The 20,181-nt window shown below is 50.8% G+C and overlaps 2 protein-coding genes across 7 annotated transcripts in view; one reads left to right on the top strand and one right to left on the bottom strand.

Moving 5' to 3' along the window:
* Window positions 1–557: 557 nt before the first annotated feature.
* NAT9 (N-acetyltransferase 9) lies at window positions 558–4,578 on the bottom strand. 3 transcript variants are annotated; one of them, XR_014618976.1, is made up of 8 exons: window positions 4,564–4,578; window positions 3,828–3,967; window positions 2,980–3,089; window positions 1,734–1,874; window positions 1,444–1,503; window positions 1,166–1,260; window positions 874–1,075; window positions 558–783 (listed from the first exon to the last, which is right to left on the bottom strand). XR_014618976.1 is itself a non-coding variant. In XM_084298392.1 (7 exons), the coding sequence occupies exons 2-7, from the start codon at window positions 3,902–3,904 to the stop codon at window positions 929–931; spliced, it is 630 nt and encodes a 209-aa protein (XP_084154518.1). In that variant the 5' UTR covers window positions 3,905–3,967; window positions 4,564–4,578; the 3' UTR covers window positions 558–928. The 3 variants fall into 3 exon arrangements, 2 of the variants coding, with proteins under 2 accessions (XP_084154518.1, XP_084154519.1); XM_084298392.1 differs by having other exon boundaries at window positions 558–1,075; XM_084298393.1 differs by lacking the exon at window positions 4,564–4,578 and having other exon boundaries at window positions 558–1,075; window positions 3,828–4,029.
* Window positions 4,579–4,858: 280 nt separating this feature from the next.
* The window catches only part of TMEM104 (transmembrane protein 104), a 41,855-nt gene continuing 26,532 nt past the window's right edge, over window positions 4,859–20,181 (top strand). Inside the window, exons 1-9 of one of the 4 annotated variants that reach the window (XM_084298627.1) lie at window positions 4,859–4,882; window positions 6,542–6,637; window positions 8,543–8,664; window positions 10,209–10,290; window positions 11,224–11,326; window positions 11,732–11,812; window positions 15,965–16,064; window positions 16,807–16,912; window positions 19,433–19,546. In XM_084298627.1, the coding sequence (XP_084154753.1) occupies window positions 6,593–6,637; window positions 8,543–8,664; window positions 10,209–10,290; window positions 11,224–11,326; window positions 11,732–11,812; window positions 15,965–16,064; window positions 16,807–16,912; window positions 19,433–19,546 (753 nt within the window). In that variant the 5' untranslated portion in view covers window positions 4,859–4,882; window positions 6,542–6,592. Of the gene's footprint in view, window positions 4,883–6,541; window positions 6,638–8,542; window positions 8,665–10,208; window positions 10,291–11,223; window positions 11,327–11,731; window positions 11,813–15,964; window positions 16,065–16,803; window positions 16,913–19,432; window positions 19,547–20,181 lie in introns of all 4 variants that reach the window. The other 3 variants (XM_084298626.1, XM_084298629.1, XM_084298628.1) reach the window with 3 other exon arrangements.

Genomic DNA, 20,181 nt, shown 5'->3' with positions numbered 1-20,181 from the left:
CCCAGGCCCAGGGCTGAGCAGAGCAGGGTTTTGTCTCGGCAGCCTCCTGCAGCTGCCAGTTCCCCTGGTCACATAAAGAGCACAGAGAGGCTGTGCTCTGGTCTTGCTTGGCTGATCCTGGTGGTTTTAATCACGTTAACAGGTTGACTCCTTCAATCTTTGTAATTTTTTTTGTGAATCGGTAGTGTTTCGGGGGACTCAGAAGAGCTGTGGTATCCCACCGGTCTGTGCCATCTTTCCTTGTAAGAAAACGCTATCCTGGCTCTCTTTGAGCAGAGCAATCAGCCAGGAATTCCTCACCTCACTAATTCCCTTACCAACCCAGCCCCAGAGTTGAAAGGGGGCCAGCATTTCCCTTTGGCTGTGCTCACCCACACCCAGGCCTGTCTCATTTCCAGCAGCGCCCACCGCACCCCAGAAAATAGGGTTCAGAGTCCCAGAAGGGAGGCTCTGTTGGCCTCACCACCCTTTCACCACCCAAAGAAAGCCCCACTGCTCCTAGGTCACGCTCAGGAACCTCAGATTTTTATCCTTTTCTTTTATTACTATTCAAAAAAGAGCAGAGCCACCAGAGTTCTCAGACTTCCGTCGCACTGAGGAATCCTGCTCCAAGGGAAGCAGGAACACTGGGTACTGCCTGTCCACAAACAGGTTGCACCGGGAATCAATTAACTGCTGGTGATTTAGGCTGTGCTGGAACAGCACGTTAAAGTTACGGAGTCATTCCCAACCAGGTCTGTCAGCTGGTGGCTGTTCGCCAGGTCCAAATTTCAGTATTTCGGGCTGTTGCAAGAAAGTGCAAAGGTGACCAGCTGACAACGTAACCAAAGGAGACAGACCAAAACAACGCGGAGGTGTCAGCCACACTCAGACCTCCCACCAGGGTCATCTCCTCCCTGGAGCCCAGGCCTGTGCCTGGCTGTATCCGTCAGGTCTCCAGCTCTCCAGCTGGCAGCTTCACTTCACTGTAGGTTTTCTTCTCCACGTGGCTTGTCTGGTCCAGGAGCCATCGTTTCTCTTCATCGCTGACGTCCAGCCTCAGCGTCACCTCCCGGAAAACGCTGTTCACAGCAACCTGGAGCACGCAGAATGAAAAAAGCTGAGCCCCAGTCATAACACAAGTGCTGCTCGTGTTCTCTGGGCAGATGTTGGGCAGTTACCACACCTCCTTAAAATGAAGCTTCTTGAACATGCAAATGCTGGCTTCGTTTTCCTGACCGATCTTAGCCTCAAATTTGGTGATGCCCAGGTCTGTCACTCCTACAAAAGAAACCAGAAAGACAAGCATTCCTGTTCCCTGCTGGGCTGCCACATCTACAAAGACACAGGACTCCAATTTCTGAGGCGGGTGCACCTCTTACTACCCTCTACCTCAGCAGGAATATGTGCTTCTAGATCACATCACAGCTCTGCTCCCATCCCCGTGCCCTGGGCTATCCTTACCGTAGGACATCATCATCAGAGTCGCCTCCTTGCCAAATCCTCTGCCACGGTAGCTGGGCTCTGAAAGGGAGAGCCACAGAAATCAGCACCCTGTTAGGTGAGACAAGTCAGCAGGGGCACTTTTCAGTGCTGGGTACTTTTCAGAAGAGGCTGTGTCCCAAGCCAGCAACAGATGCTGATCAGATCTGAACAGCCAAGGTAAAGCAATGACAATAAAAATCTGCCCTCAGTAACATCTGTCTGGCTTTAGCCAAGGTGGCAAAGGCCCAAGCTAGCAAGCAGAACCTCACCTGCGATCATAATTTCAATCTCCCCCAAAGTCGGATCCTCGGTGTCGGTGAGGAAGAGGTTCACATCCCCCACCATGCAGTCCTCCTCCCCACGTGCCTGCCCAGCCCAGCGCTCCGTGTCCAGCACGATGAAGGTGCACTCTGTGGAGAACAGACAAGAAGCAACATTCTCACGGCACGAATTATTCACAAAGTACCGAAGGATGAAATCAAAGGCATGCAACGGGCAAAGGAACAGCAGTTTCCACATGTTAGCAGTGAGGAAGAGGTAATAACTGCACCTCCCACGCCAAGCATGCCTGCTCCCGTCCCTAGAAACATAAGAAATGCTCTGAAAAACCCGTTGTGAGCACAAAGGATCGTGCAGACACTGAGACTAGGAACAGCCTGTGTAAAAAGGAGCGTGAAAACTTTCATTCCCCGACCGAGGTCTCACTGCTTTGTCTCTGCAGCAAGTTCGGGCAAGGAATTGTTTGGTGCACAAGGATCACCCAGTGATTCACCCGGTCCGCTTTACTGCTGCTCTCAACAAAGCTTTTAATGCCAGCTAAGATCTCCAGACTGAGATCTTTGCCAGCCTCGGCATTTTGCAGCTCCCTGTATTTCTACGAGGCTTTTATGAGCACTGATTCATTACCTGTAATAGAGCCAGGGAACCAATTCAGTCAACTAATCTCGACCAGGTAATTATAAAGTAATTCGAATCCTAAGGAAAAATACAACTCCCTTCCACCTTTTGACGATGATCAGTCCTGGGGAGTGGTGATGGTGCTGGAGAAGCTCAGCAGATAATGCTGTGCGAATTATATCATCCTTACCTTTGAAAAACTGCATGAAAAGGACACCAACAGCCCTGGGTGTTCTCTACTTCCCAGGAGCTTCCCAGCTACAGTTTGTAGCTGAGCATGTATCAGCTACAAACACGCACGGATCTCCCTAGAAAGTTTCCGTGTCCATACTCCCCTTGCTTCAAACTATCGCTGTTCATCTGCCTCCAAATACTGGAGATGAAGAACCCCAGAGCCCCAGGAAGTACAGAAACCAGAAAGATGTCAGCTGGGCTGGGGCAGGCAACGTGCTGTGGTGCTCAGGCAAAGCTGGTGGAACTGAAAACCAGCCTCACGCCCCCTCGGGCTCAGTAAATCCCACTCACACGTGCCCTCAGCCCACCCTGTGTCCTTTACGGGACGGAGAGGGACCCGCTCCCCCCTGCCACCCACTCCTAGCAGGTGTTTAAGACCCTCACTGTCTGCGTCGTCCCGCCAGCTGCGCTGCATCTCGTACTCCTGCTCCAGGCTCAGCGGCTCGGAGGCGGTCAGGCGCTGCAGCTCCTCCGACTGCATCCACGCGTGGTACCTGACAAAGAGAGCGGGGCAGACCCCTGGCTTGGCAGCAGCACCGCAGGACGGTGGCCACGAGTGCTCCAAGGACCTGCCTGTGCCCTGTCGTGTCTGGAAATATTAGCCTGGCGTTCAGAGCAACTCGGAAGTATCTGCAAGCCTCTTGCTGGATGTGAAACAGGAACCAGCGATCTCCTTGGACATGCAGCAAAATTTGTGCATCCTGCGGCTTTGTGTGAAGTGCCACGAAACGAGCTGGAAGTTTTTAAGAGTTCTGACCCAGCAGCACCAAGGGTCAGGATTTCAGCCCGTCTGCTTTCGATACAGCCTCAGCGTGCCACTGACAACTTGACAAACACTGCCACCTTTGTGCAGAGCCGGCAGCTGCCCGGGGCAGCGCTTTACAAAGCGCATTGATCAGAGGTTTGGCTGCCTGGGGTCACACGCTGCAGTCCTGCTCCTCCCTGGCCTTTACAGAAAGATTCCAGGGAACACCAGAAGTGCTGGCTGTTCTCCCACGGCCAGGTATTTCCCTCCCTGTGAATCCACAGTCCCGGCACAAAGCACAGACCTCAGGGATGACCGCTGTGAGCAGGGTGGGCACAGCTCGCTGCCTTCCTACAGCTTTCTTTTTTTTAATTTCTGTGCTGTTCCCATGGGGAAGAGGCCCCTGCAGCTGCCGAGCCAGCACCCTCTCTGAACAACACGCTAAAAGAGGGAAGTGAAACCAGACCGGAGGACGCAAGCCACGTACCGGGGCACGTGTGCCGGGGTGTACGGCACCAGGGTCGCCCTGCTCCCCTGCAGCACGGTGTCCTGGTTAATCCTCATGGCCCCGAGACGTGGCCGTGTGCCCACCGCGCAGCCGAGGGGGGGCACAGCGCTCGCAGCCCCCTGCAAGGCAGCAGTGGCAGCCCCATCTCTGCACGGGGCTCAGACCGATGCCTGGGGCTGGGATCTGGGGCTATGGGGGGATTTGGGGATGGGATCTGGAGCTATGGGGGGATCTGGGGCTGGGATTGGGGGCTGGGGGGGGATCTGGGGCTGGGACTGGGGGTCTGGGGGGAATCTGGGGCTATGGGGGGATCTGGGGCTGGGATTGGGGGTTGTGGGGGGCTCTGGGGCTGGGATCTGGAGTTATGGGGGGATCTGGGGCTGGGACTTGGGGCTGTGGGGGGATCCAGGGCCGGGATGGATCAGCTACAGAGGGATCTGGGGCTGGGATCCAGAGCTACAGGAAGAGCTGGGGCTGGGATTGGGGGCTGGGGGGGGGATCTGGGGCTGGGATCCAGGGCTGTGGGGTACTTTGGGTTTGGGATCCGGAGCTTTGGGGGGATCCGGGGATAGGATCGGGGGCTGGGGGGGGATCTGGGGCTGGGATCTGGAGCTTTGGGGGGACCCAGGGCTGGGATCTGGGGCTGGGATTGGGATCTGGGTTTGGGATCGGGGGCTGTGGGGGCCTGTGTTTAGACCCCCCGCCCCGCCCCTACCTGCGCCGCCTCCCTCCGCGCATGCGCACAGCCCCTCTCTCCCCACTCCCCCCTCCCACCCCGGCGTGGCGCTGCGGCCCCGCCCCCTTCCCCTCCCTTTTTTCCCCGCCCGCCTCCTTCCCACGTGACCCCCCCTCCCCTCCAATCCGCGGGCGAAGGAGCGGGGCCCGGTCACGTGCGCGGAAGCCTTTCCCCCTCCCCGCCGCCGCTCCCCGCCCCCCGCTCCCCGCGCCGCGCGTGCGCAGTGAGGGGCCCGGGGGGCGGCCCCGGGGCAGGGCCGGGAGGAGGGGGCGGGCGGAGGGGAGGGCGCCCGCGGCCGGTAAGGGGCCGGTGGGCCTGGGGCGGCGGTACGGCCGGTCAGGGGGTCCTGGGAAGGGTTTGGGGGTCCCGGGGGGTCCCTGTGGGGGGACACGAGGGGTCCCGGGGGGTCTCGGGGGGGGTTTGGGGTCCCTGTTTGGGGCCCCGGTGGGGTTTGTGGGGGGTTTGGGGTCCTGTGTGGGGTCCCTGTGGGGTTTGGAGTCTCGGTGTGGGGTCTCTGGGGGGTTTAGGGTCCCTGTATGGGGTCCCCGGGGGTCCCTGTATGGTCTGAGGTCCCAGACTGGGGCCCACGGGGGTCCCCGGGGGGTCTGGGGTGCTGTGTGGGGCCCTTGTGGGGTCTGAGGTCCCTGTGTGAGGGTCATGGGGGTTCCTGGAGGGTCTGGGGTCCCAGTATGGGGGTACTGGGGGGGGTCTGGGGTCCCTGTGTGGGGCTCTTGAGGGGTTTGGAGTCTCTGTGGGGGGCCGCGGTGGGGTCTGGGGGGGCCTGGGGGCTTTGGAGTCACGGTGTGGGGTCTCTGTAGAGTCTAGGGTCCCCGGGAGTCCCTGGGGGGTTTGGGGTCCCTGTATTGGGTTCCTGGGGGTCCCTGTATGGTCTGAGGTCCCAGTATAGGGCCACTGTGGGTCCCCAGGAGGTCTGGGGTGCTGTGTGGGGTCCTTGTGGGGTCTGAGGTCCCTGCGTGAGGGTCATGGGGGTTCCTGGAGGGTCTGGGGTCCCAGTATGGGGCCACTGGGGGACCTGTGGGGTCTGGGTTTCCTGTGGGGGGTCCCAGGGGGAGTATGGGGTCCCTGTGTGGGGCTTGGGGTCCCTGTGTGGGGCCCTGGTGGGGTCTCTGGGGGGCCTGGGGTCTCTGGGGGGTCTTGGGTCCCTGTATTATGCCACCAGGGGTCCCTGTATGGGTTCCCCGGGGGTCCCTGCGGGGTCTGGGAACCATGTGCAGAGTTCCTGTGTCGGGTGCCTGTGGGGTCTGGGGTCTCTGTATGGGACCACTGGGGGTCCCTGTGGGGCCACTGGGGGTCTCTGGGGTGGAGGGATTGGGGTCCCTGTGTGGGACCCCTGGGGGAGTTGGGGTCCCTGTGTGGGACTATTGGGGTCTCTTTGGGGTCTGGGCTCCCTGCGTGGGACCGCTGGGGGCTGGTGGTATTCCCAGCCTCCCCCCTCGGTGTGTGTGTTGCTGCCTCGCTCCCGGGGCTCTGCCGGGCAGTGCAGGCTCCCCAAACACTCGGGCATTAAAAGCCCCGGTGCAGGTAGCTCGGTGCCCCGTGTCTGTGGGGCTGCTGCCGGCCGCCTGCTGTTTTTTTTCTGCCCCCGGGGTCGTTCGGGGAGGCCGGGGGCTGCCTGAGCCTGCCTCACGCAGCCCCATACCCCTGAGGAGCAGCGGCTGTGGGAGAGGAGAGGTCCGAGAGCGTCCTGGGGGCAGGCGTGCTTCCTCCTGCGGTCTGAAACCTCCCTCTGGCTGCTCGGGACATCGCGTGCTGGGGCAGGGCAGGGCCCTTGGGTGTTCCTTTTTACTGGTTTAATGGGGCAGGGAGCTCCTCGTGGTGCTGGGCCGGCTGCGGCTGCCCTGTGTCGGAAGACAAGAGTGCTGAAATTGCCTCGTGAGTTCCCCTCCTTCTGGCAAAGGTGACCCAACTGTGTGCTTTGTTTTCTTTTTTCCCCTAGGTAAAAGGTAACAGAAGCTGAGAACGCCCTCCTCGTGCTGCTCCCTTCACCATGGCCGGCAGCATTACCGACACGGGGGAGCTCTACTCGCCTTACGTAAGTCCTTCGGGCTCAGCGCCTGGCTGTCTTTACTCAGAAGTCTTCTCAGAATCCTCTTCTTTCAGCACGTGTTGTCATTTCCCACTTCCCCGTGCACGTAACCGCAGTGTTTCAAGAGTTGCCGTAGGTCAGAGGCTACTTCAAAATGCTCCGTGCTGGTAGCTCTTTCTTTTTACATTGCACGTTCCTTTATGTGCTGGGAAGGATGGCGTCTGCTTAAGGTATAGTTCCTTAAAATGTGCTAAGAAAAGCTTCGTGTCCGATACCAGCTCTCGCATCCTTCTACCTGTTGCTCTTAAACTTCAGCGTTTTCATTAGCACAAATTGTCACGTGAAGCTCACTTAAACAGGGAAAATTGCAATGTGGAAATTGGGCTTTTTTTTTTTTCTTTTAAGAAATTCAGAGGAAAATAATATATAAAAGAAAAGCTACAAATAAGTAATCTTCAGTTATTTATTTTAACCTTTAACCTTTATTTTAACCTGGTTTTGATAGCCACAAGTGTTCGTAAAGCGTCAGCTCTTAGATCAGTGCTTTGCAAACAATATTCCCCCAAAACCCCGCAGATGACTAAATAAAGACCCAGTACTGAATTCTACGGGTCAGCTTTCAGATGGTCAGAAACTTTCATCCCCCTGTTAATGATGGAATTTCGAGTAACTGGATCCCAGACCCTGGAAATGGGCCATGACTGAGAAAATAGAGAATAAGTCAGTAACTGGGGGGGTTCTGGGCTCTACAGAATTAGTGTCACATTTCTGTTGGTGTGGCAGGAATACCCTAGAGTCTCATCTCAAAGTCTAGAGCGCTCTCTCCTCTTTGCCTGAAGACGTCCAGCCAGGCTGAATGCACGAGCACCGTTCTCATCTCAGCCCACTTGACCACAGCCAAGGAAAATCACTTGAGTGCTTTATTTTGAAGAGTCCTTCACTGAAGTGAGTCATGGCCCTGGGCACTCGAGCAGGAGGTGTGCTTGGGGAATGGCAGCTGTGCCAGCCGAGTGAAAAGAACTTTCCTGTGAGCTGCGGTGGCTGACTTGTCCTGGGAGAACCATCAGAAGATGAAATTGCTCTGCTTATGTTAGTGAATGTAGGGCGGGACAGCGTGCGGGGGCTCTGGGGAATAGTTCTGGTATCAATTCCTTCACACTCAGAAAAATGTACTCAGACATAGCTCTTACTGACTCTCCTCTAGAGAGAGACTGACCTATATTAGGAAAAAAAAGATAGAAAACAGCAGCAACAATGAACTTTGGGGCAGTCTTTGTGAGTTCAGCAAAATTTGCAGTCTGGGGGTGCTGTCCAGGTGCACAATTAGCTCTTTGCCCTGGGCCAAAAAAAAAAAAAAATGTGGTTGCTTTAAAGGATAAAATCCTTCCCCTTCTTGAAGTGAAATAGCTTTTCCAGAGTGCTGAGTTGCTTGCTGGTAGAATGGCAAGCAGGCTTTGGATTACAGTTCTCTTTGGAAGTTTCCTGCTTGCTTAAGAATAACGAAGGGTAAGACATCCTGAAAGGGAACTCCTGTATGTAGTCCTAAGTACTTAGGTCAGAAAATAACGAGAGACCCAAACGCACATTGTAAACAATTCTGATAGAAGCGAATGGATGTTAAAGCACACAAAGCTCACGTCCTTCTTAACTTTGAAAGTTAGAAGGAAACAATATTTTTAAATAATTGGAAAAATGGGGAAGGGATTACATTTTTGTCATGAAAAATGAGCTGTAACTTGCTTTGTTCTCTGGTTATCAGTCTCCCAGGAATTTTATCTCTAACATGGGCTTGCTCCCACCCTGCTTGCTCACAAAGGTTGCTCTCTCCATTTGAATTAGCGTGCACGTGAGGGGGTTTGGGTGATCTCTGGCAAAGCTGCGAACTCACGTTGGATTCTGTGGATGTTACAGGTGGGTCTGGTTTACATGTTCAACCTCATCGTCGGGACAGGAGCTCTAACCATGCCCAAGGCGTTTGCGACAGCGGGGTGGCTGGTCAGCCTCGTCCTCCTCATGTTCCTGGGCTTTATGAGGTAGGCTGTGGGTACGTGCCTTCAGGAGAGGGGGTGCTCAGTTCAGGAGCCCTAAGATCAGTGCTGGGACTTGGGCTGCTGCTTGAGACCTTGGGGCAGGTCTCATGACTTCAGAGCTGGTTTGCCACGAGCTCCTGCTCAGCTGCCTGTGCCCCTGCTGGAGCAGCAGGTGGAGCTGAAGGCTGCCGATAGCGCAGCGATGTCCAGGCAGCCTGAGATTCTCCAGGTACTGACAGAATTGTCATCTTCCCCACAAGCTGTGTATCCCTGCTCGTTTCTCGCCTGGTTTGCAAATAAATAAGAATAAAACTCCCCTCCTGCTGTTGGTAAGAACAGAATTTAGATGTTTTCTTGCAGGTAACTAGTTCTGAACGTGCCTTTGATGTGAAGGCAGTGCTTTTCAGACCTGTTAGGTGCTGCTGAACAGGGGTAGCCATGCTCAGCACTGACTGTAGTGATGCTTCTAAATTCCCCACCTTGAAGCCGTGTGCTTCAGAGGCTTGATTGAATTACCAATTGTGGCAGCACCAGTAACGGAGCTTTGTGAGCAGTCCTAGATATGTTTCAAAACACGAATGTAGCACGTGAGATGCAGCACCAGCAGGGAGTCTGCCAAGGTCAGCAGAGGAGCACAAGTTTCCAAACCTGGGTTCAGCAACCAGACCCAACTGAAAACAGAGCCTGAAGTATTCAGTGCCCCAGGAGCTGCGTTGCTTTTGTCCCAGCCCTGGTGCTTGGCTTCCTCCTGCCCTCTGGGCAGTGACCCTTCAGTAAGAATCCGTGCAGGAATTGCTACGTGGGGCTCAGAACAGGGCTGCTTGCTTTTATTCCGGCAAAATTAATCTCTTGCTTGAGCTTGATAAATGAGCCCAATTCCTGAGACAGGGAAGCCACTCTAATGCCTTAACTAAGATTGATTTGAAGTTTTTTTTTTTTTTAATTACAGGACTGTTTAGCTGAGATAACGATGTGCTTTCCATCGAAGCATCAGTGACTGTACCTGTCCCCTGGCCAGCTTTTCCCATGGCCTCCAGCAAAGCATGTTTGCATATAGATGTGATCTGCCCCTCTGCCTTGTTTTCCTTTGTTTCTAATGCCATTTGTAGGAGTCTTTAGGGCAGCAGAGTACCTTTGCCACAGGCTGTAATGGATAAACTTCATAACAGGACTGTGCTAGTCCAGGCTTCCTTCTCCCTTTCAGGGCCCAGCTTTCTAACAAGGGGGAAACTCCTCTTGTCTTTCCAAACCCCCCCAAACTACTAGCAAGGTGTTTTCCAGCTACCTAATGTCTCCTCATCTCTGAAGGCATGTGTATTTTTACTGCATTTTGTTCTCTGCTTGAACACCTCCATCTCAGGAGCAGAAGAAGGCAGCAGTGTGCTGAGCAGAAACTATGAAATAGGCGGGGGGGGGAGGGTGCAAAGTTGGTGAAAGCAGTTCTGTTTGTTTGGTGTTTGCCCCTACAAATAGTGAGAATAATTCTCCATGTATCTTAAGGAACGATGCTTGACTGTTGTTGATACTAACTGGATTTCTCTCCCAAGCTATATGACTACCACGTTTGTGGTGGAGGCCATGGCTGCTGCAAATGCCCAGCTGCGATGGAAGAGAATGGAGAAACGCAAGGTTTGTGTGGGGTTTCGTTTTCCATTTTCTGCTGTTTTTATCACACGAGGCTCACCTGAGATTTCTGTCTGTGCCTCGCCTCATTAATAACTCTAATAAAGGAATAGATTTCTACTCTACGGAACTTGGCTGTGTAAAATATGACTTTTAGTTCCCTGTGGGGTTGCTCATTAAAGACTAGATTTTCTGCTTCAGCTTTGAAAAATCTCTTGTGCTGCTTACATTTTATTTTACTGGATGTGCTCTCCTTGCCCTGAAGCGTTGCTCAGCGAGTGTGGAGAGGTGGCAGGCAATAGATCGGTGCCATTTGGAGTGTGCCAGGTTCTATAAATCCTCGCTGATCTCAGGTCACTTAACTGGGACAGGCAGGAACGTCCTTGCTGCCGGTCAGGATGTGTCCCGGGGAGTGGACAGTCCTGAAGTATGTCCTTGCTGGAAAATTTGCTTGTGGCTTTTTTGGATCCTGGCTTCAGTGGCTTTTCTGGATCAGTGTGAGGTATGGTTGTTTGCACTGATTTAGATCCCTGCCTGTATGTTATTGGGCTGGAGTTACGAGATCCCATAGCCAGACAGAGAAGAAATGGCCAATAAAAACACTAAGATTTCTTTTCCCGGTTCTGTAACCCTGTAGATCTACCAGACACTTGAGCCACAATTTTCTTGTGCCAGGTATCCCTGTGTGAATCGGACACTTGCTGTATGACCTGCTAAGAGCAGAGCCTGGCACTCACCTCAGACTGCTCTTCTGGTGCCCTTTTCTGCTCTCCAGTGTCTCAAGCTTGGGCCAAGGGCTCCCGGTATTGCCCCTGCTTGGTAGCCTGTCCTGCCCAGCCCTGCATGGGATCTACCTCTGAGGTGCTGGAAGTGAGACTGTGACGCTGGTGGTGCTGTAGGTAGTGGAAGTCTGAGCAGTGGTCTGGCCTTTTCTTCCAGGAGGATGATGAGGATGAGGATTCTTCCTCTGGAGTATCTGACAGTGATGTTCTCCTCCAAGATGGCTATGAGCGAGCAGAGACGCGACCTATCCTGTCAGTTCGTAAGTATCTCAGCTTTCACTGAGACTTTTTCTCTGCAGGCAGCATTCCTGTGAGCCCCAGTAAGCAGAGCAGGACTCTGCTGTCCATTTTGCCCTTAATTTCACATTTGCATCCCGAAGACCTTAGCACTTGCGAGATAAGGCTCATTGAGAATTCAGTTTACCTTCTGCAGGCTGATAAAGATCTCTTCCCTCTAGGTCACTAAGATGAGAATACCTTATTTTGAAAACACTTTAAACTAACTTCAGCAGGGTGATTGGACCCGTGACGCTGCAGCTGTGGAGTGGTAGATAGTACATAGTGTCCTTCAGGCTGCTGCTGGAGCTTCGTGGGTGTCTTCAGATAGTCTGGCCTTCGGCTTTACTCAAGGCACTGGTTGAAACCTCCTTGTTTTCAATTTGCAGAGAGACGTGGCTCACCCAATATCTTTGAAATCACTGAAAGGGTGGAAATGGGCCAGATGGCTTCCATGTTCTTCAATAAAGGTAAGAGATTCATGCGTTTAAAGGTCCCTCACAGTCCTGCTGCGTACTGTGTGTATGTCTGTTGGTAAGTCTGAGTGCTTCTCAGTGTGGGTTTACATCCTGAGTTTGTGATGGTTCCATCCAAGTATCCATCCCTCTGTGCAGCGTTTCTCTAAAGCAGAATATTTGTGGGCCAGAACCTGCATGAAGGGGGGGTTGCTGTGGTGGTGTGGCCAAAAATACCAGCTGTGGGTATTGGCTGACACAGGTAAGTTTAAGTCAGTGCCCCTTCTGACTGGTTTTAACCTAACCCTGTACTGAGTCTATCCTCTGACCTCTGCTCTTTGCAGTGTTGGAGCCCAGCTGTGGAGTTTACTGGTTCCACCTTGGCAGCATTTGAGAATAAAACATTTGTTTTTTCCTGAACCCTGTAAGTGGCAGTCTGAAGGAGAGAGGCTTTGGGGAGAGTTCCTGGGAGCTGTATGTGTCGGGGTGGGAGTCAGCTGCTAGGACATGAAACTACTGAATGAAAAAGGGTCCCTGGTGAGCATCTGGTAGGCAGATGTTTTATCTTTTTGCTGTTAAGTGTCTTTTGTTGTGTGTCAGGGAACGAGCCTGTAGCTATACTGCAATAAAGCCATTGCTGCATACAATAGAAACACAAGTTCTGATGTTAGGCATTCTGAAGCTGGGTGAGGAGTACATTTGAAATGCTGAGCAGAGCCAGAAAATCATCAGACACCATGGTTGTGCAATTTTGAGCCTGTCAGGCCCCATTTCTTGTGGACAGCGACATTTTCTCTTGTTCGCTAGCCACCTTACGAAGATGTGATGGGCTGTTTTTTTCCACTACATTACATCAGCTTTATGCCATTCTGAGACTGCCTCTGAAGGACAGCTGGGCTTAAAGAGTGAAGATTGTTTCAACTGTATTATTGCTGATTTTAAAGTCCAGTTGGGAAAAAAAAAAAAAAAACAACTTGATTTCCCTATATGCCCCATGTGGGTCTTTGTAGACATCAAAGATTCAAAGATTCAGGGGTGTCTAAATCCACATTGAATCAGGCGGCCACTTTTCCGAGTCAGAAGAGGAGAGGTGACTTGGCTGTGTGCTGGAGACCCAGAAACATCTTGTTCCTACTCTCGTCTGTTGCTTTGAGATGCTCTGACTTTAGGCAAGCTTTTTGTCCATGTTCTTTGCCGTCTGTAACACACTGTGGATGTTTCCTTAGCTCTCAGTGTTCCTCTGAGGAGTAATACTAGGATGTTGCTTTGACAGCAAGCCCCGGACACCATGGCTTAGCAGTATCATTGAGGATTTAGGCATGGAGTCGTGTTCTGCTGCATGTGGACTGGGGGAACATGCAGACAAGTCTCAGAAGGCATCTTTTTCGTGTACTTCCCAGGAAGGTGGTGATAACCCCTCAGGTGAGCCAGGTGTTGAGCAGTTGCCTTCTAGAAGGCTTCTCTGCCTCGGTGCCAGCTGCTGCTCAGCCAGTAGAGGGTGCTGGAAATACAGCTCCTCTGGTGCTGATGGGAGGTTTCCCAACGAAGTGATATTAACTGCTTAGCATTCTGAATCTTAATCCCCCTTCTTAATGTTGTTTTAGCCAGAGTTATCTGATTTCTGTGTCAGGGATCCTCCCCCGGGCTGACTCAAGCCAGTGCCAAGGGATAAATCTGCGGGGAGTCAGCGGGAACAGCTGCAGGCTTGAAACAACTGCTGAGAGATGAGCCGAGAGGTAACGCAGAGCAAAGGGGCTGGGGCAGCTGTAGCTCACCTGCTGCTTTCCCCTGCTCTGTACTCAGCAGCAAGGAGCTGGTGCCGAGTTCTCCTTCAGACACGCTCAGGTCTGCTGAGCGTTTGCAGAGGGCAGGTGAGGTGCCTCCTGCAGATCCCAGCTGAAGTTCTCGTGCTGACAGATGCACAGAGAGGCCTTGGCTGAGGGCAGTTGCTCAGTGACCCCTTCCTGCAGCCTGGGGATGAGAAACTGGGTCATGCTAGGGAAGTCCTGGCTCCAAGCACCACCCTCTGCTGTTTCACAGCTAGCAAGTGTCTGGGTGGGTTTTGCTCAGGCTATATGAAGCGTGGATCCAAAACCAAGGTGTCTGAGCTCTTTACAGCCTTCAGAGGGAAGGCTTTGTAATAGACCTTAAAGCCTCAGAGACCTAGGGAGTTCTCTGCTCTTTTCTCTTTAACTTTTTTTTTACTTAAACAATCTGACAGGAGTTGAATCTGCAGTCCTGGGAGGTAAGCCGAGGATAAATCTCCATCTCAGACTGTCTGCTTTCTTAAAGGGAGGTGTCTTAGGCTTAGGCTGTGGTAGGCCTGTATGCTCTTTCAAAAAAGCTGGCTCTGAAGAGCTTTTTTTTTTTTTTAATTTGCAATGTTGGGTGCTTTCTTTTGGGACCAAGCAGTCATTTGTTGCAGTAATGGAGTCTGGGCACATCTGTCATGCTGTCCCCCCACAGGAAGCCATTGATTTTCCCATTTTTGTCCAGTAATGAAAATATTGATCAGGGAGGATCAGTAGCAGCTTGTAAAAGAACTGGCAGCAGTAGGTTCTGGTTTGGGGATCTATATCTAAGTCTGTCTCGTGCTTAGTGGATTTTGCAGCTTCTGTCCTACATCAGATATTTGTTATAATACTCAACCCTTTTTAATAGGGAAGTGGAGAAAACTGCTAGGGAGTTTGCTGTTGTCTTCAGAATGATGCAGCCTCCTTAGCTGTGTGGTCATCTCAAATCTTTCACAGAGGGGGGGAAGAATAAGGGACCTATAAGAAATTTTCAGGCTATTTCTGGAGGGGCTGACGTTCTCCATTTATCTATTCAAACAAACGAGGAACAACCCTCGTGTATTGGCTTAGTGCTTTATAGGAGCAGGGAGGTCTCCGTGCTGCTTCCCCATCCAGCCCTTTTTGTAGAAACGTTTTCTGCTAAGTAGGCTGAGCACATTGAGTAATTTATTTAAGACGAGTGGAATGCCTGTTAACGTCTCCTGACATGCAGGGATCCAGGGACAATGCGATGGTGAAACTTGAGGGCAACCAAGAGCTGTGGAAATATTAATCCCTGTTCCTGCAGTAATGACGTTTTTATTTGATAGCTGTCATATGAGTCTCAGAGAGGTGAATTGATTTGCCCAAGCTGCATTAGGATTAAGCATCAAGTGGTATCACAACTGGAAAGTATGGACAGGTTCCCTGAGCAGCTTTCCTTCAGTATCTACTTCCTAAATGAAACAAATTCGAGGCTTCTTTTTGTAGCTCACTTGTTTCTGAACTGAAATATGTTCCAGTTTGGTTTTTGTTGGTCAGATTTATGCCAGCTCTCTGGGAAGACAAGAATCCCAGGGTCTCATCAATCATCTCTTTATTCCTGCTGGTTTCAGCCCTCTGCAGCAGTGTCTTCCTGAGCCCAAGAAAGGCTGTTTTGTGCACCCAGACTGCTTGAGTAAGACGTTTCTAATCTCATAGCTGAAGGCAGAGCAAACTTAAGAAATAAACAAACCACAGAAGAAAACATATGGGGACAGAAACAGCATTCATTGTGGCACTAGGGTGTAGTAGGGCTGCAGAAACAGTTTTAAAGCTTTGCAAGTTTGAATCTTGCCTCGGGATGCTGATGTTTAGGAATATCCCAAATGGCTCCACCTCAGCCGTGTGGAACTGGATCTCTGCAGGGCTAAATTCTCACTGCGAAGGTCCTGCAGGTTCGAATTGGCAGAGTACTAACAGCTCTTGTTTCTTCACTGCACTGTTCATCAAACTGTGTTCACACCAGGTCTGTCACCACCAGCTAGCGTGCCTGTGACTCTTCCAGGTTGTCAGCTTCATCTGATAGTTCAGTTACATGAGAGCTGTGGGCCTGGAGCAGCAACTGGAGGATGGGTGTAAGCTCGAGTGCCTGGTGTGAAGGCCAGGGATGTCAGGAGGCAGAGCTGAGCTCTGAGGCCTCGTGTCCCATCGCTTCCCGTGCTGTAACTGTCTCCTGACCTGCTGGTGTGACCCTTCTGTGCAGTTTTCTGCAGAAAATGTAAACTATGGAAGGAAATGGTGTGTTTTGTTGTGTTTTTTTTTTTGTTTTTTTTTTAAGATGTTGAAAAACTTTTGTGAATTTTTGAGTTAGAGTGCAGAGTTCAAGAATCCCTAATATTTCTTTTTCTTGCAGTGGGTGTCAACCTCTTCTACTTCTGCATAATTATCTACCTCTATGGGGACCTGGCAATCTACGCAGCAGCTGTGCCAGTCTCTCTCATGCAAGTGACCTGGTAAGTGTGCTTACTGCTGGGCAGTTACGTGCTGACAGGGACGAGGGCAGGTTTTGGGGCTTGATGGGGTGATAAGTCTGACTGGGTTCAGCTCTCCTTCCTGAAGACAAGCGGAGAAATGACTCAAGGACATCTCAATGCTTGTGCGTGGGAAGGTGAAGTTGTTCTGTATTCCCCACCCAAGTGCCTGCTGCAGGCTAAGCTGTTGTTGGATGCCTGAAAAGTACCTGACCTGATTTCAGGTAAGTCCCTGGGTGTAAAATACTTCAGCTTCACCTTGCAGGCATGGGGCTCGTTGCTCACTGGTTTGAATGCCATCCCCTGTGCAGTATCTTAGCTTCTATCTCTAGATAAGAGCTGGGAGGTGTGGTGCTTATCAAGCTTGTGACCTGCGAGTGGTGACACTACTTTGTGTTTACCTGATGAGCTCTGGGCTTGAGACAAGTTCCTTCCTAAAGAAATAGTGAAAGACTGGTTTGCTTGGGGCTGGGCTGGGCTGCACTTGTGCTCAAAGCTTCAGAATGGAAAACTGCGGTGTTCCATGTATGACTCTAAACTTGCTAGTCTAATGACCAGATTGTAACTGGGTAATCAAATAATTTGTCTTCAAATGCATGGTCTTCAGTGACTTGCTCTATTAAACAGCCTCTGACCATTGCTCTTCCTCGAACACAGGAGAGGGGAAGGCATCTGCTGGGAGCTGATCACTGTCTTCTCTTTCTCCCTCCTTCTTTCCTAGCAGTGCTATTGGCAACCATTCTTGCAGCGTTGGAGATGGCACGAAGTACAACGATACAGACAAGTGCTGGGGGCCCATTCGAAGGATTGATGCTTACAGACTGTATCTGGTGAGTTTCTCAGACTGGAATGACCTTTATTTTACTTGCCCTGCCTTCTGGTGAGGAGGAGTTTTTCCCTGTAGAGGTAATGTGGTGTAAGTGAACAACAGGGATGTGAAGCTTTCAATTCAGTCTGACCTTGTTAGCCAAATGCCTGTTTTCCAGCGCTGGTGACATGTCTTTGTTTCAGTTTGGTGGCCATCAGAATAATCCTGATCTCAAGTTTAAGTAGATCTGTCCTTGTTGCATAGTTCTATTTTACTTAAGCAGGTGATGGGTCCATGACAGGTTTTCTCTAGTGTTTGGCTGAAGTAGTTGTCACTTGGAGATAATTGTTCTCAATACACTCAAGCATATTAAGCTCTCTTGAGTGCGTTCTTTATGTGAATAAAATTGTTTATGCTACAGTAGAATCTGCTTTTTTGAAAGATGATGGAAACAGACCGCTTAACATCAGTGCTGTACGCTGCTTTAGTAATAGCTTGCTGTCTGCTTTGTGATTGTCTATTGCATCTATTAGTGTGCTTTGGTTCTGCTGTGAAACCAAGGTTTCCTCATGGAATGATAAACACTGCTGCTCCTGAGCTTGGTGAGAGTCGAGCACTTGTACCTGGAGATAACTGTTAGCAGGGCAAAATGAGGAGGTATGTAAGTGCTGCATCGTGGGGATTTTGGGCAGTGATAGTAAAGATCTCGGTGAGTTTTAAGAAAAAAAGTGATGAGGCTCTGGAGGTGCCCATGTGTGAGTGGAGAAACCCATGAGTAAAGCCTGCTTGAAGTCATTTTGTGGTTGGTACATCCTGGATGTGCAGGAGATCACATCTGAGGGTGTTTGTTCCATTACTGCAAAAGAAAGAGCTGGGCCTCAGGAATATTAGTGAATGTCAAAGCCTAGTTAATTATTTAAGAGAAATATTATTGTTTTATTAAATTGTCTTGGTCTGTTTCTTTAAAATTTCCACAAGATTGAGGACTTCTTCCCTGAATTTCAATAACTCTGCCTTACCCAGCAGAAGGAGCTAGTCAGAACAGCAGACATGCATTAATTACTGCCTGTGTCTCTCGGATATTGTGTCTATAATTCATGAAGATAATTGTTAGGACTTGAGGGGAAAAAAAAAACCACAGAACTGTAAGCGTTAGACTTGCTGTCTGTGTATACAACCCTCAGAGGTGCTTTTTCCCTCTGCTTGTCTCTCGTGGATCTGGAGAATAAATATCTGCAAAGTCTTCAGTAGTGGTTAATCCTGCCCTGCCTGGTAATTGAGAGGAGGGTTTCAGTGCTTTCCTGCCCTCCTCCCTACAAGCAGGGAGGGATTGCTTGTGGGAAGACGTGTCTGTGGTGGATTACTGGGGGAAGGAAGCATCCCACAGTCATGTTCAGGAGACTCCCGAGTGTCAGCATTACCTCTGAGTTGTGGCTTTATGAGGCATCTGATGTTCCATTAATACAGGAGCAAACTGGGGCTTGTCCAACATCCAGCCCTGGTCCTACTCCCTGCTTGATCTGTGCGCCTTTTTCTCTAGAAAACAAAAATTGTGATGGTTTCCCTAGGGAGGGAGAGGAGATGTAATCGTTCACGAGACATTAAGACCCACAGCACTGGCACTGCCTTTGGACTGCCTCTGAAGGGATTATGCCAGTTAATGCTTTTCCCCTCCTGTCCTATTTGTAATGTGGAAAACTAATGACCAGTCGTTACAAATCATAAATTCTTGAAGAGAAGCGTGGGGATAGGATGGGTAGGAAGCATCTTGATTTTTGAGTGAAAAATTAATAGCAAAACAGCTTTTATGTTGTCCACCAAATTGTTACAAATGTTTTGCTCTAGCTATCACAGGAAGCATAAGCTTCTCTTGAAGTTGCAGTTGAGATATTTTAGGAGTGAAGAGACTTTGTAATTTGCTAGGTTGTTGTGGTTTAAGCACTTGATAAGTACCGAAGCTTTATGCTGTAGAAAGATTCACCCCCCTTTAGGAGGCTTGCATAAACGAGAGGACTTGATGCAGTCAGACGTAAATGTCAGCCTCCGCTTCCAGAAAAGCACCGTGCAGGGCATGGGGTGTTGTCTCTGTACCAGATTATTTCTAATTTGCTCATCTTTCCCTGGACCAGGCTCCAGGGTCATCAAGCTTCTGGTTATCGAACACGATGCTGCCAGAATTACGGAGCATTTATTTGAAGCTTAATCTGAATGGTGTAACGCAACCCAGGTATGGGAAGCGTTGGCTGCTCTGTTGCAGTGGCAGGGGTCTGGCAGGTATTTCTTGGTATTTCCTGGACCTATCACCAAGGCTCTGGAGCACTTTCAGCATTGGGAAGTGTAGCTCTATGAATTTTGTCTTAGCTTCTTGTGTATGTGGGGTCATGGACGCGCAGGAAAAGCTAGAACCTGTCTGTCTGAAAGGGAAAAGACCTCAGAAGATTGAGGAGGGGTGAGATGCATTTTACCCTTTAGAAGGGTTGCTCTGTTTTCTTGTTTTTCTTCTCCAATTTTCTTCTGTTTAAATTCTTTCCTGTTGGAATAGTTCTGGTTCCACGTGTCAGTGGACAAGCAAGGTCTCATTCTGCCGGCGAAGTTCCCCTGTGGCAAGGGGACAGATGGACACTGCGATCCCAAAAGAAAGCAGCTGAGGTTTCAGGTCAGTCCTTGTGTCCTACATGTCTGCCTCTAGTCCTCTCACCTTGTCTTGGGACGCTATTTAGGTTTTGAGTGCTTTTTAGGAGCACGATGGAGGAACGTAACTAGAATCTTGTCCCTGTTCCCCGTGAAGCAGGTCACTGGATGTAGCTGTAGCTCTTCCTCTGTGCGTGGCCCCACAGAAGGCCTTTTTTGGACTAGCAGGGTGAGCACAGTCTATTTGAGGTTTTTGGAGAAAACGGTGCCAATGGGAGCTCTCCTGTGCCAAGTGCCACCAGTCTGCCAAAGGCTGGTCCTGCCCTCATCCTGTTGACTCTTTCTCTCCCGGTGCTGTCGTCTTTTCAACAAAAAACATTGACCCTTCAGCTAGGGGCAAGAGGAAGAATGACTGATGTATAAATCCTATTTCATGGTTTGTTGTCCCAAAAAGCCTCTGGAAGCTGTCTCGGCTCTGATCACCGTTAATGGGAGCTGAAGACTACAAACATAATGAGAATATTTAGACAGATGAAATCCTCCTCTTGAGACCTGCTCGTCTGCGCAGCGTCTTTATTGCTGCTCCAGATTTCCTCACCTACGTGTGACTGCGGAGTCCTGGGGGACTGCTGGGCCCCTATTAACCTGTGTCTGAACAAA

The sequence above is a fragment of the Netta rufina genome (assembly GCF_964035555.1).
Source record: "Netta rufina genome assembly, chromosome: 19".
Classification (NCBI taxonomy): Eukaryota; Metazoa; Chordata; class Aves; order Anseriformes; family Anatidae; genus Netta; species Netta rufina.
Note: the sequence above shows the minus strand (reverse complement) of the source record. Positions and strands in the feature narration are given on the sequence as shown.